The sequence below is a fragment of the Folsomia candida genome, unplaced genomic scaffold, assembly GCF_002217175.1.
Source record: "Folsomia candida strain VU population unplaced genomic scaffold, ASM221717v1 Fcan01_Sc008, whole genome shotgun sequence".
Lineage (NCBI taxonomy): Eukaryota > Metazoa > Arthropoda > Collembola > Entomobryomorpha > Isotomidae > Folsomia > Folsomia candida.
Genome location: NW_019091200.1, coordinates 1,710,271 through 1,726,366, shown reverse-complemented (window position 1 = coordinate 1,726,366; position 16,096 = coordinate 1,710,271). Strand labels below are relative to the sequence as shown.

At 39.1% G+C, this 16,096-nt stretch overlaps 1 protein-coding gene across 1 annotated transcript in view; it reads left to right on the top strand.

The window, feature by feature from the left end:
- The window catches only part of LOC110853254, a 46,219-nt gene that overhangs the window by 26,646 nt on the left and 3,477 nt on the right, over positions 1 to 16,096 (top strand). Inside the window, exons 3-4 of the mRNA XM_022101507.2 lie at positions 11,381 to 11,581; positions 11,664 to 11,744. Of these exons, the coding sequence (XP_021957199.1) occupies positions 11,381 to 11,581; positions 11,664 to 11,744 (282 nt within the window). The remainder of the gene's footprint in view (positions 1 to 11,380; positions 11,582 to 11,663; positions 11,745 to 16,096) is intronic.

Here is a 16,096-nt window from a genome sequence, read left to right as displayed (position 1 = left end):
AAATCGACACACATCAAAATTGGAACTGACTTGCTATAAATTTTGTTAAATTTGTGTAAAGACCACGATAATTTATCATACTCAATGTATCGATGTCCATACATACGTGTCAGAATTGGCTGAGCGGGCAAAGGGTCGCTATTAATTTTAATAATGCCGGGTTGGCGTGAGAATGGTAGAAGCAAAACCACCAATTTTGCATGGTCCGTGACCACAAGACAAAAACGCCTCCTCAGTCCGCACAATGTCCATCATCAGACCAAAATCTCGCCACAAAACTTGTGCCGTTGTTGGTGCCTCGGTTATTCAAAACGAAAACGCATGCAGACGAGTTTTCATGCCAATTTCCACTCAATTCTCTCTCTTTTTGGCGAGTAAATAAAGTTGCATAATATTTATGCTGAGAAATTTCCCTTGTGCCAAGTTCAATTAAGGAACAAGTATATAAGTTGGGGAATGCGTGAGATGTAATTAATTTAACCGGTGTCGGACCAAATGGCCCCCGATTTGTAGTTGTTCGTGTCGAATGCAAATTTTTCTTGGGAAACGCATAAATCTAGTTGGCTCGTCTCTTTGGTGGGTGCAGCAGCGGAGTGATGTGTTGACCTGGGATGCTGTCCGGAAATTTTAAAAAATACGAGATTTATTATAATTTCGACGGGAAGTGATTGCTTAATTTGCATAATACGTTCACGTTCCTATTACAATTATTTATGCAATTTGTAACTAATTGGAATTTTACGAAAAATTTAAAAAATTCGAAACTGATTAGCTACTTACATATGTTCGCTCTGAATGTCTACAAAGAAGAAAGAGTTGCAAAAATGAGTTCATGTTCTTCTTACATAAAATTATGTATGAAATTCATAATTGCAATTAGTACATTTTTTTGAAAAATTCTAAATTGGATATGTTAATAGTTCTAAATGTCAAATTTCGTCAGGCAGAGGAAATAATTGGTTATCAGGTTACATATCAGGTTCTCGCTCCTTTTAAAATTACTCATAGAATTTGGAATTAATTTGGAATTTTAGAAAAAATTTAAAAAATTCTGAACCGATTACGCTCCAAATTTCTATAATGAAAATTAAGGAAAAAAAAATCTTACAAAAATGCAGAAGTTCTTGTTTATAAAATTTGTAACTGGAATTTTATAAAATGTCTTATTTTTTCGGAAATTCGAAACTGATTCTCCTTACATAAAGTCTCTGGATAGAAAACAAGGGAGGAGTAGGAGAAAGAAGAAGGAAAGAAAATGTTGCGAAATAAGTTGTAAACTTCATTATCTGGATTGGCACAATTTTCAGGAGGCGAGCGAGTTGCCAGATTCCACTTCATTAAATTTAATGGGGCGTAGAAAGGACAGGACGAGAATACTGAAAGTAAGAGGAGATTGGGTTGTTCTCTCCTTTTTAATGATATGTATCAAGTCATCATCCTTGCATACATTATTTTCTTCTTGTATAATACGTAACAGTGACGAGATGGAACTTTTAAGCAGGTAATTTTGATTTAATTTCCTGTCGCCGGTTTTTCCTTCCCGAATTACGTGAAATTCAATAACTTGACTGACAAGCCGGTGTAAATATTGCGTATCACGTCAAGATCAAAGTTGGTTTTGTTGGGGTTTAATTGTGCCAGTAACTAATTTATTGTAAATATTCTTCAGTTCAGTTGGCCTCGTTATTTTATTTTATTATGCAGTGTGAAGGATTGAATAATTAGACCGCTTTTTACATTTCCGTACGGAGGTGGTTTTGTTAGCTTTTGCATTAATTAAAATATTTCGCATGGTGTGAAATGTAAAACTTTATTAAACGTGAGAAAATATCTTCATTATCGAAATTTCTAAATCTGCCAGAACTATGAGGTCGTCATAACCGTAAAATAGGTAAAAATAGAGCAAGGACTGGAATTTTGCGGTACAATAAGAAAAGCCAAAGATTTAGAAATGCTAAATGCTTAAAACCTGAGAAATTATTGGAATTACTGAAATCGTAAATCCAGCCGAACTATGAAGTCGTCATAATTTCAAGTAAAACCTAAAAAATTGAACAAAAGGGATAGTAATTTGTAACCACAAAATAAGTAAAAACAAAGCAAAATGATTGAAATTTTGCTGTATAAGAAACCCCAAAGATTCGAAATAGTATTTAAACCTGAGAATCTGACGTCATAATTTCAAGCAAAACCTAAAAAATAGAGAAAAAGAATTGAAATTTTGGTGTTTTAACAGAAAAGCCAAAGATTCTCTTTGAACCATTGACTGTGTGGTGGTTTTGACGTGTGCGGGGAGAAAATAGTGGTGGCCTGGCCTGGCTTGACATTTCCTGACAAAAAAGCTCCCTGGGAAGACTGAAGTAATGGAATTTATCGGAACGTCAGATCGAATTTGAGTCAATAATGTCCAACTGAAGTCACCCCACACACACGCCACGCCATATGTCGTTACATACACAAAATGACGCCATTTTACAGCGAAGCCTTAATACGAAAGGCGACTTATATACTTACCTCGTCTAGTTGAATTTTTGGATTGGTTGGTCAGCACATAAGTCAGTGACGGCTTCTGCTTCATTTGAAAATCGAATTTAATGCCTGCCGTCCTGGGGCCTCATTCTTTCCCCTTTTGCCCACTTTTAAATCAGTTGTCTCCAGTGGCCGCGGAATCGTGGGGACAATATCCCCACGGTTATTCGATGTCCCCATCATCTCCCCATGTTATATCAGTCCCTCCCTCCCTCCCCTATCCTCCAATGTTAACGTCCCCAGATGTCCCCACACCTTCCGCGGCCACTGGTTGTCTCCCTTTTGTGCGTACACGTACTGCTTCCGGCTAGTAAATCGAGGACCAGAGGAGAGCAAACCCGTCCCATCCAGATCTCTCTTATGGCGGCATCAACTATTGATTTATCTTATGGATGGATACTTCATTTTGCATTTTGAGTCGACCATCGACCATCGAAAAGCCATGATCCAAAAACCCAGGACCACCTTTTTCGCAGCTATTTAAATAATAATGCCCCCATTTAGATTCCACGCAGGGAGGAAGAGCTACATCAGAAAGGAAACTGTGTTTTACAGAGAATGGTTGGTGGGAGAAAGTTGAGATACTATTAAACATTCCAGGCAATCCGATTCCTCCTACCCGCCGATATTACAAACAGCAGCAGCAGCACAGACTTCAAAGCTATTTACTAACCGATCGTCCAACATAACATGACATACCCAGAGCACTATTGCTTCAGTCATTCTCATGTAAAAAGGACAGATTTCACGAGAAAATCAATACCTGTACTGTTATTCTAAATATACGAATAAAGTGTGTGTGTTGTGTGTACCAGATTTTTCTCAAATCTGTCCCGAGGCACGTGGACAGTGTTTCGTGGTGCAAGTAAAGTAACCACTTGCAAGAAATAAGGGGGAGAAAGTGGTTTTTTGCAGGTATTTTGACCTGCAAGAAATACAAGGTGTAAGAAACTATGATCCGCCGCCATACTTCATACGGCGCATATTTCTTGCACCTCGAATTTCTTGCACCTCGAATTTCTTGCATTGCTTGCTTTGCACTGCAAGAAATGTAGCAATTCCGCAAGAAACGAAACCCGGCACGTGGAATAACAACGTAACTCTTATTGCCTTCGGAAGGAAATGGGAAGAAGTAAATCGACCCCAGATTCAGATCCAGTTGTTTGAAAGGGAACGGGAATGTCAACCAATTTGTTGTTTGGATGGATTTCAATTGAAAGTTTGATTCGGAACGGAAAGTTCACAGCATTTCGCAATCGTTGGAACGTGTTGTGAGAGGGATTGATGACTTGGAATACTTGCATATTTACGGAACCAATGAATTTGAATGGAATGAATTTGTAGCAATGCCATTTTTAACCCGGGTCGGGGCTCATGTGCCCGTCATGGTTGTCGGTCTGTCTGTCTGTCGATTATGTATACTGTATTTGTAACACTGATGCAAGCGATTTGAAATTTTGCATACATGTAGAATTTTCAAAATTAGGAATCAAGTTCGAAGATGAGCAAAATATCTGGAAAAATAAAAAAAAGTTGCAGCTGTCGTATTGTACCCACCTCAATTATTCATTTACAACCTGACTCGGGCTAAAAAAGGCTGAGTTTTTCATAAGAGAACCCAAAATTGCGTAGCATAGTAGATTTCATTCCAAAAAAAGCGAGACAAGTAAAACGAAATTGTTCTCAGAATTCTTAACAAAGTTTCCACCCCTGCGAGCATGTGTCTTGTCTTCTTCTATCCCGTATCGTGACAATAAAGCCCTATAGTCTCCAGTCGAACATAAAACGCGAACAAGCCGGCCGTGTCTGTCTCAAGGCTTGCGAAAATCCCATCGGAATTAAGAAATGGACTCAAATGGAGATTTAATACGAGAGCAGAGAAAACACGACGGAGCTTCTCAATGTTCGAAATCTGTGCAAATTTCTCGTGTAAAATTGTCACATTCCTCTCTAAGCTGCTTGACATGCAGAGTTTAATAAGAGCGGAGGAAGATGTATGCATGAGCCTCCAGTGGCCGCGAAAGCGGGGGGAAATGTCCCCACGGGTATTTGATGTCCCCAATGGGGACTCCCCATCATCCGCCCATGTTATACAAACCCTATTCTATAATGTTAATGGCCCCCATGTCCTCACAGCTTCCGCGGCCACTGTGAGCTTCACGCCATGAGGAGATGTGTGGCGGATATGAACGTAGATACGTCACGCAGTGAGTGGATCAACTCTGTCTCGAATTTGGAGAGAGAGAAAGTCTGTCTCATTTCTCAAGAATGCTAAGCCAGCCGACCCCAACAAACAACTGTTCCTTCAACCCATTAGCCTGCGCACACCTTTGCCTAAAACTGCTCGCCTCGTCGGAGCAGGAGAGACACATCGTTCTGTTTTAATTGTCTCTCCAACCACATTCACATTTTCACTCTCTTCCATAACGTAATTTTGTCTGATGGCAGCAGTATTTAGATAAGAAGAGAAGAAGAATTTCCTTGTCTGTCACCCACCTCAGACGAGTCGTAGACTACGACTCATAGATAGTTAGTTCTACCATTTTGTCTCATTTTCATTCTGCCCGTTCTGCATTACAAAGTTGGACAGATGGGGGACGAGTTGAAGATGAAATGTGAGTCTGGAAACCAACCGAAGTGAGCGAAGTGAGTATGTCGGATAATCGGGGGAAATTATAAAACGGCGAGAGTGGAGTTTCATCTTGTGGAATTCTCAGCAGTGTTTCGGGTTTCCTACATTTCTTGCACTGCAAAGGAAGAAACGCAAGAAATGCGAGGTGCAAGAAACTGGGAGAAAGTGCGAGAAATATGCGCCATCCAGCCACGCGCGTATGAAATATAGCGGCACGGCATAGTTTCTTGCGCCTTGCATTTCTTGCAGGTCAAAATAGCTGCAAGAAACCACTTTCTTGCCGTTATTTCTTGCAAGTGGTTACTTATCGCACCCGAAACACTGATATTCCCAAGTCTTCACCCAATAGGCTTGAAATCTTCTCGGTTTCTAATCGATGTTTACTTTTGCGCTGTATGTACAATTTGAGATCAAAGTCGTAGTCGTGCTTCTTCGCAGCCGGTTGGTTTGGTCATCTTTAAAGGGTTTAATGGTCACAATGGGACCTTTTCCTCTCCCAGTCGTGTCATTTCCTTCTCGCATTAAAGACAAAGAAAGTCCGAGCACTCAAAGAAGAAGTTCTAATGGGTTTTGTTACTCGGCCCAAGTTCTGGCTTAGAAATATCTACATACATAAGTAAAAGCATATAGGGGTATATTATCCTCAGATTAGCAGAACAGAAGAGAAGAAGGTAGGACACTAGTGCGGTGAAAGGCATGCAGATGTAGGTAGGCGAGCGACATACTCAGGATGGAGGTTTTCTAGCGTATGCTCTCCGATTTTGAGCAAGCTAGTGTCAAACGATGGCAAATTTAATTAGTATTAAATTTACGAAAGACACGATCTCCCAATTGGAACGTTTGGCAGAGATATTTGCATCCGACGTGGAGAAAGTGCGCAATAAATTTGGTAAGTGTAAGATTTGTCGACTTTTAGGCGCATTTTCTCCTCTTCGGATGCAAATATCTCTGCCAAACGTGCCCATTGGAAGATCGTGTCTTACGCAAATTTCATCCTAATCAAATTTGCAATCGATTGACACTAATCTGCTCAAAATCTGAGAGCATACGCTGGGAGACCTCCATTCTGAAAGTGAAAGTTCTTCCGCTGGTCGCATCTGCTCCAATGCCGTCATACTTTCTCCACTTTACGGTGAAAGTATGTAAATAAGCGTTAAATTCTTACCCTTAGAAATTATGAATATGAGAAAATAATTGCATATTATGAAACATTGTGTTATGTACTCTTATTATTAAAACGACACGAAAACAGTTTAGTAAATTAAATAAATTTTAGAAATTCGGAAAACTTCCAGGGGAGGAATAGTTTATCATAATTTTAAGAAAAGTTGGGTGAAAGGTGGCGGAAAAGAGAGAAAGTTTGGGGTTAATGGTATCTCTCCGCCGTGTGTGCATACGTAGGTCACTCGCCATTCCTTCTCTGTTTGCTGCCATCCATAACTTATGCAATTTCCCAACTTTTATCTCACCTCCACCTCGGCTGAGTCGAATGGAATTTGGCGATAAAGCGGAAACTTGGTTCTTTCTTATGCAAAACGTGAACCTTTCTGCCGTGTTCTTCTCCCAATTAAGGCGGAACAATGGGGCAAATCTGCTCCAAAAATCTGGCTCCTTTTAACCCTTTAAACGACTCTAATGCCCATCGGATTAGCAAAGTTAGCTCGCTTTCTCCTCTCCAGTGTTTCGGGTGAAAGTAAAAAAACACTTGCAAGAAATAACGGGGAGAAAGTGGTTTCTTGCAGCTACATATTTTGACCTGCAAGAAATGCAAGGCGCAAGAAACTAGGTACTTCCCGCTGTTATAGTTAATACGGCGCGTGGGCTATTGTTCAGCTAATATTAATAGTCTGAAAAAAATCTGAAAGGTTTCCTGGCAGATATTTCATAATATTTTCAAAAAACCAAATAACCTCTCAGAAAATTTTCCTAGGGATTGAGACTATTGAGAATATTTGCTGAACAGTAGATGGCGCATATTTCTTGCACTTTCTCACAGTTTCATGCACCTCGCATTTCTTCCATTTCATGCACCTCGCATTTCTTCCATTTCATGCTTTGCAGTTCAAGAAACCTAACAAACCCGCAAGAAACGAAACACTCCTATTTTCCTGGCGAGACGGTGAATTAGAAAATATGCTTTTGTCCTTAATTTAGATACAGCACGTGGTTGTGTGTGTCTCTCTCTCACATGTAAATAAGTACGACCGTACGTATGTCCTCTGGCTGATGAGGCAGCGTGGCGAGAGTAATCTGTGAGAGGACGTCGAGTGGGAGAAAGTGTAAAAGGTTGAAGTATGAATTTATCTGAATTATTCATACCGTTGATGAAAACGTGAAAGCAAAGTGGAAAACTTCACTTTTGACTGGGGACTGTTGTTGGGCACGTTTTCATACCATTTTCTCCTCCTCCTGAAACATACGTATTGCAGTCGGAGAGAAATAGTGTAAAATAAAATATGTTTCTCTTCTGTAGCATCCTTAAATTTTACATATTTATAAAGCCCTACTTTTCTGAAATGTGAGAAGCTACCGCGTAAATAAATACATACATAATTCGTGTGATGAATGAGACTGAAATTTGAAATAGACCCATCTCTAAACTTATTTTAGTCGTGTAACACGACTAAATTTTCATTTATTTCATTCATAAAAAGGTCGTAAAAAATTTAGCATGAGAACTGTCTAAATGGAATCATGTTCACAATAATATAGTGTTCACTCAACTTCCTTATTTCACTAATTTACCATTTTCTAATTTATGCAGGGAAATGTTAAAATAAAATATGTTTCTCTTTTCGGTTTTAGTATAGCATCCTTAAATTTTTACATAGTTATAAAACCCTAGTTTTCTGTAATGTGAGAAGCCACCACGTATGTAAATAAATGCATATATGTAACGTAATTTGTAATGAGATAAATGAGACCGAAATTTGAAATCGGTTCATCTCTAAAATTATTTTAGCCATGTTTCACGTATAAATTTTCATTCACAATCATATTCAAAGTCGTGAGAACTAGAAAATAGCCGTTTCCACTCGACTTACTTTTTTAATTCACTAATTTTGTCACGACATGACTAAAATGAATGGAACTTGAGCCAGTCGAATTTAGGATGACGAGGCACATTGAGAATTTTCATGACACTTTAAACCATTTAATCTCCACAATGTGTTTAATTAGGTCAGAGGTCGATATGCATGTATTTTACGACAAAAATTCCAGACTGTGGGAACACGGCCTCTCCAGCACTATTAATTCACACTAAACCCACTCATTTGTCAGTGTCCTCCACTCATGAAAATATTTAAATGATGACACAAGACAAATCATTGTAATAAAAGTTGACGAAAACTGATAACGACAAAATTTGAGAGATTCGTCCCTTCGTAATATAAATACTTGGCAAAATCAGATACATAAAAGCGTACAAATTTGCATAACAAGGCATACACACGCATTATGTTGTAGGGAGAAGCAGATGAGTAATTGTTCCCGTCCCAAGAAGGACAGAAAACAAATCAATTTGTCAGTCATCCGAGGAACAAGCCGATTTTGGCAGTCTTACTCTGTAACGCTTCACGAATTGACAAATGATGAATGGCTCCGAGATGGGATCCTATTCGTCAAATTGAGCACCAAGTTTTGCCATCCATGCAAGCCGTAAATTGGAGACGTCTGCAAATGCAAACCAGTCAAAACACTGATAACAACGACAAAGTTGCAAATTCTGAGAACTTGGGTCACATTTCAGTGTAGAATCAATTATTCACTTAATACAAATGGGAAGGAGAAGTATGTGAAGGACAAGGGAATGAATTTACTTACTTGCACCCATGCCAAGCTGTTTTTCTTTCTCCGAATTGAATAAAATGGGGAAAGAGAGAAAGTTATTCTGATTCCGTTAACCTCCGCCCCTTCCATTGAGAAACAGGGATTTAAGTGACTGTGAAAAACGCCGTGATCTCGAGAAAGTTACTCCATCCGGAGCAATATCAATTTATCTTTACGTCTATTAGCCCAAGGCGAAACCTTTCCATCTCGGCGTCACTCTAAAAATAGGCTGCTATGCTTTCACTGCGGGGAAATGAGAGGCGAAAGTCGATTTCTGTTGCGTTGCTGGTGGGAAGGACGGCGTGCTGATTTAGATTGATTTGTGTTGGCCTAGTTTAATGTGGGAAAAGGGAAGAGGATGGGATCCTATATTGGGAAGTGAGTGATCCACGTCCACCTGATGTATGGCATGGCTAGCTGGCTGTCCGTGTTGACCAGGGAGAAAAACAGGGTTAGGTCAATCCAATCAACTTTGTCAGTCAATCATTACCTTTTTACTACGTAACTGTTTACTTCGCTTTTTGATCCGATCCTGATTCAATTATTGACTGAATTAGGGGCGAAATTGTGTTTTGTAACTTTCTAAAAATAATTTGAGTCATGTTTTTTATCCGCATTTTTACGTAATACATTCATACGTTTGTATGGACTTTCTACTAATCCTTGATTTTTAAATTTCTAAAAATAATTGTTATTTACACTTTTTATGAATTTGTTTACGAATCCAATTTAATTATCAGCTAAATTAAGAGCGAAATTGTATTGGTCTCCCGAAAACATTGAACTATTTAATTTTATAAATTCCTAAAAAGATTTTGACTCATGTTATCCATGTTTTCATGAAATGATCATCAAATTTGTATGAATTACTTTTACGAATCCAATTCAATTACTGACTAAATTAGGAGGAGCAAAATTGTCCTCCGAGAATGTAGACTTTCGTTGCATTTTTGTCTTAAATAATTTGACTCATAAATGTTATCCACCCACATTTTTTGTCAAATAATCATCACATTCATTCATACATATGAATAAATTCGACGTGACATTTCTTCGAATTGGATCAATTCAACTGCCAATATTTCCGACGAAACAACAACTGCAGTGCGGAGAATGTGGGACAAAGAGGAAAAATACAGCAGCACACAGGATTATTACCTCCATTATCCATCTCCCATTCTCTCAGAACTCACGGCCCACATCAAATCAGTATCTAATCGAAATTCACCCCAGTCAGCGTCCTCACACGACATGTTCAATGTTGAAAGGAGGAGGAGAAAGCAGGGCAAAAGTAAAATATTGGAATTTCCTGCGATACTGGAAATCTGAGAGAGAAATCTAATACATTTTCTCATATGCTCATATGTAATATAAAAAAAGAGAAAGAAATACAAAAAGGCTGGCTCTATGAAAAAATGTTGCTCACACAAATCTGCGAAGAAAGGAAGCGGAAAGGGCGGAAGAAAAATATTTGTTCTGAAAATATCTAAGGTCGTGGTTCTGGTCGTATAGCCATGATTTTAATGCGTCATTTTCCACCCAGGATGAAATCCAGTCTTCTCCTTGCTTGCTTGCTAACACAAATTGATCCAGAATCAATTAAGTGAAAGCTTAAGCTAAGGAAAGTGAAAGTAGTGGTGGTTAGAAAAGTTGGGCAAAATCTGGGGCGGTTCAGTTCACTCAAGTATATGGACAAATATATCCAATCTATCCATCCACTAAAACTTGAATGGTTACTAGAGACCTTGTAAAACATTGTATGCATGCTTTCTTGGGGAATCAGGGAGGTTGCCAATATTTATTTCGGTGACAAATCGGATGCAGGTTTTATATATGCACAAAAAATGTGCAAGTCGATAAGGAATTTATGAAAAAAGATCCGATGAACGAGAAGAATGGGTTGCATCGTGAATAACATTTTTTTGTAAGGATAAATAAATTACATGAAATTTAAAACATCTTCGCTATTCGATGTTCCAATTCATTTTTGAGGAAATTTGTTGTGAAAAAAGCTAATGAAGTAGCAATTTTTTTATTTGATAGTTTTGCACTGCCAAAAATTAACTTTACATTGACGTTTGAAAAGTTACATTTATCTGGAAAATGAAATTGATGGGTATCTATTCACTGTTTAAAAAATATTGTATAAAATATATATTTTTTTAAAACATGCACCCATTTTTTAACTTGGAATGACACAAAACACATGTCATTGGGAACCCTGGTCATATGTACACAAATGTCAATGCTACATAATATGCATCCTACGTCACGACGGTGCCCCACTTTACACGATATTTGTTTTCCATGTACCCTTCGTGCTCTTAATATTGATCCCATTTCAAAGAGATTCCTTGATTTCTAACAAACCTACCATTTTATTTGCAGGGAGCACCCTCGGAGCAGCAACCAACTCGTCAAACCCCACCCCCAGCGTCTTGGAGCGAGTCATCTCCTCCCACACCGGTGGTCACCGTCACAAGTGCTACATCTGCCTCCCCCCGGACAAAAACTCCGCCGAGGCGCTCGACATTTACAAAATGTTCAAGAACAGCGGCGCCAGCGAACGTGACGTTCAGGACTGTACAGGTAAATTTCCATTAAAAGTAGGAAATTTGACACTGACCACAAAAGTGGAGAGATGGTTATCTGATCTTATCATTCCTTCCAGGGTTTTCATCTTCTAAGAACAAGAAGCCGTACGAATTCGACTGCCCGGTCGGGTATCAAGGCTGCGTGCTGAAAACGCATGGTAAGTACAAACTCAGGATTTTTCGAAAATTTTCGAATTTTAACCCGATTTCAAAAATTGAACAACATATTTGCCCAGAATTACTTGTGCGATTCTACGGTTATAAAATCTTTTACAATTTTTATGATATTTCTGAATTTTGAAAAATGCAGAAAAACTCAATTTTGTTTAAGTTACACGTTTTTGAAAAAAATATTTTTGTGAGTGGTAAATTGTTCATTACCACAACATTATTAAACGGTAATGCTCTTTATTACCTTGCCGGTAGTGTCATAAGTATATGTACTCCGGCCAGCATTAAAAAACTTAATATCCGTTTTCTAAAAGTGTAAAAACATTTTGGTAGCAGGAAAAGCAGTCAATTTTATTTATGTCGACTTTAGTAAATAAATTATGTCACTTCTTCCTAATCGTGTAATAAATAGAGAGTGAGACAGTCGTGCAAATTTGGTCGGTTGGTTGAGAAGTATTTCGGCGTGAGAGAAAGTTTTGAGATTGACAGGCGAGTGAGTACATAAAGCTCGGGAGGAAAATTGGAATAGAAAGTACTTGAGAAAATCCAACTCATAAAAATCTACTTGGTTGGTGGTAGACGGATAAGTGAGATGTCATATTTCCTTCCACTCGACTTTATGCAAGGTTGTCACTCACTTCAATTTTTTTCTTGGGAAAGAAGTCTTTTACAGATGAAAAATGCTGAATATCTAGAAATCCAATTCCAATTTTGCACCATTACACAGTATTAAAATTGTCTCCTCTCCAAGGAAAGTTGGACAGCCACTAGGCAGGCACACTGTTAAAAATCTGGTAGAGTCGCATATATACTCGGAACGGGTATTGATTTGGTAATAACTTGTTACCGGATTGGTAGTAGTTTGGTCCTGAGTGGTAAATTCGCGGTAATGCCCATTATTACCAAGGCCGTTAGAGTATATGGACTCCGTACTGGTATTGATTTGGTAATACTTAACTACCTACCGGATTCATAGCACTTGTTTCTGAATGGTAATTTTTGTTATTACCACAACACGGTAATACCCGTTGTTACCAGTGCATACATATTTACTCCGGTCAGTAATGATTTAATCCCAGTTTTCTAAGAGTGCCACCAACACCTATTAGTAAGCGATAGAGGCGCACAAATGAAATATTGCGTCTAACACATGAGAAATTGTCTCACTTTCTCCCCTCCATAAATATTTGAAAAGCTTACAGAGAATTTATTAAGGCGAGGAATAAGAATGCAGTTAATAACTTTGGAAAGTGGGGCAGGGAATAAATTGGGATTATTTTCGGAGAGAAAGTAAGTTGCCCAGTTGTGCACGTGGTTCGCCCGAGGCCACAGTGAATGAAGGAGACACTTTGTCACAGGTATTCCCACGGGAAGGGAGGAGAGATTGGTTCGTCTGTATGTGTAAAGTATGACGTGGCGTGGACAAAATTTGCATCACAATAATAATTGAGGACTCAGCCGTGGGGACATGTGGGGACATTAACATTGTAGGATAGGGGAAGGCGGGGTTTACATAACATGGGCAGATGATGGGGACATCGAACAACCGTGGGGACATTGTCCCTCTGTCCCCTCAGCTTCCGTGGCCACTGCGTATGTAGTTTAGATTAAAAATGCATACCCGGTTTCACATTTCGCATCAATTTACTGTTTACATTTTGTTCTACCCAGTACCCGCAAAAGAACTGTTATAAGAAAAACGCATTGTAGCGAGCCCAGTTTATTGAATTTCGAAAAAATAAGTACATAAGTGAAAAGCCAATGAAATTTCGTATAAGAAACACTATTCACTTTTCAAAATGTCAATCTTTTAAGGCGACACGAGCCAGGAGTCTTGGTATCCACCACTCGATCGGAGTACGCACGCGTTCCAGGGGAGATTGGGCTCATTTCTATACCGTTGAATTTTTTATGGATTCCAAACTTGTGTGGGGTTTAGCACACACATCTAGCTCCAGTTTGGAAAATATTTCATAGTTCAGAAGCCTAAGCTTCTGCGACAGTGAATTTTTTTCTTGATCCGAAATGGAGTCAGGAATTTGGGATTTCAACCACCCAATTACCATCTTGACCACATGAGCAGGACCTGAGCCCTGCTTGAATGTCACTTCGCTCTTTTTTAACAGGTTATGGTTCACGGGTGTCACAATTCACTTGAAAACTGAAAAAAATAATTTTTGATACCAAATTTCACCCCCAGAGTAAGAAAATTCACTTTTTCGACCCAGTCCAACTTATGTCCAATAAAAAAATCGTAAAACCGGAATGGTAAGTACGATGAACATTTTTGAAATTTTTACGAATAGTCTAGACTGGTGGGGTGTAGAAACGGTATTTTTGCTATTTTATTTTGCATCACCCATAAAGTTCGGCTCATTTGTTGAAAATATCCGTTTCCATTTTTCAAACGCGTACCGCATGATCAGCGCCCGGGTTCTGTCGGACCTGTTTTTCCTTGCCGTGTAGTTAGGGAGTATTTCTCCTCATGTCTTGATGGGATAAGTCCAAGGTCCAGTTTATGGGCCCGGGAAATGGTTTTACTTTATCCATTCATTTGCGAGGGAAATTTTCTTAGGGCTCGGCATTGATTTTGGCGAATCCAGTTTTTTCACACCTTGGTGAATTTTGGTGACCTTTTTAGCTGTTCCCTTCCACTCCTTTTGCGGTCGTCGACGCTGCCAGTGTCACTGCATCATTTTATGGTACGGTCGACCATCTTGCAATCAATTCCGATTTTTATTGAACAATTTAAAATTGTCGATTTTTTATGTTCACTAAAATGTTGCTGAAAAATTGAAACAGGCCATGTTCGCTGCTCTATCATTTTGGCACCTTGGGTCACAAAAATTTTTGAAACATGGTTTCTGACGGACAATTGCATGGAGATTTCAATAAAAAATAGTACAACTTTCTACAAATTTGGTTTGCCTGCTTAATTTACCCGGGAAATCTTATAACAGAACTTTAGCGGGTACTAGGTATTAGTAATTGCATGACGTAACATAACGTCGAGGGGAATGACGTACATATTTACGTGGCTGGCATGGCCATTAGAGCGAGTCCACCTCCACACAAAAATTAGAGCGAGTTGAGAGAGCTAGAGGGTCCCTTTTTTGAGTCCAATCTATTCCATCTTGTCCTTCCTTAGTTATATCATTGCATAAGAGAGAGAGAGAAGAGTGAAAGTGACTGGTTTTCACCAGCCCAGCCCACGCAGCCCAAATTCCATCAATTCTTTGTCAAAATCCCATTTGTCTGCGAGACGACGTTTTTAGAACACAATGGGAAAAAAAGTTGATGAAGGAGAAGGAACAGATTTAGATTATCGAGAAGCGAACCTTGGACCAACACCTACTTTCATAGGACGTCGGGGTGTCAATGTCAACTGAAATGCATGGATGGATGACCAGACAATAGGGATCACAAGCAGTGGCCGCGGAAGGGTGGGGACAGAAGGACAATGTCCCCATCATCTATATATAAACCCCTCCATTCCATATCCCACGATGCTAATATCCCCACAGCTTCCGCGGCCACCGATCAAATCACAAGCATCTATTCTCTCCACTAAATTTAGATGACATTTCACCTCTGATTTCATACATAGATATTTCGTCTTTTCTTGTTGGCAATACTTTTTGTTGTCACCAGACATGAATTTCTCTCTGCAAGTACAATGTTTGTTTTCCATCTTGTTGCCATTTCTTTTAGAAATAGAGGAGCACAACGTCTATACGTACGTACGTCACACGGTTCAATTTTTCAGAATTAGATCATACATACAGCCATCCATCCCCCGTAGAGAAGCAGGAGATGATAACCCGTGCCGCATCTGTGTCGCGAAAAGTTAGCCGTGCATATGGAGCGACGAGATGACAGGAGGCTGCATTCTGAGACGTCACACATCTCCTGTCGGTTAAGACAAATTGCATTCGGTTAAAGATCAGTCATTCGTGAGGCGGATCATGCTGAGTTGAGTAATGGTTTAAAAAGAACGAAAAGATGTTCTTCTGCTTTTGGGGAGGACAAAAATATGGGATGGGTTGCATACATGCAAAAATAGATATGTAGGATTATATGTACGGAAATTTGTGGATATAATTTTCCGAGTCGGTAATTTTAATCGTTCCGTGGATTGGATTCTGACAAAGATTTTTTTGCGCTCTTTTGTAACCTCGTGCATATTTATTTCGACCACCAAAAAATATGTTATTTCTTTGTGGCAGTCGTCATATTCCCCCCGCAAAATAAACCGGAATGAAATGTCACGAGACGACCATGTCACAAATATGTACACACATAACACACATAGAAAAGAAAGAGAACATGCAGTGATTTT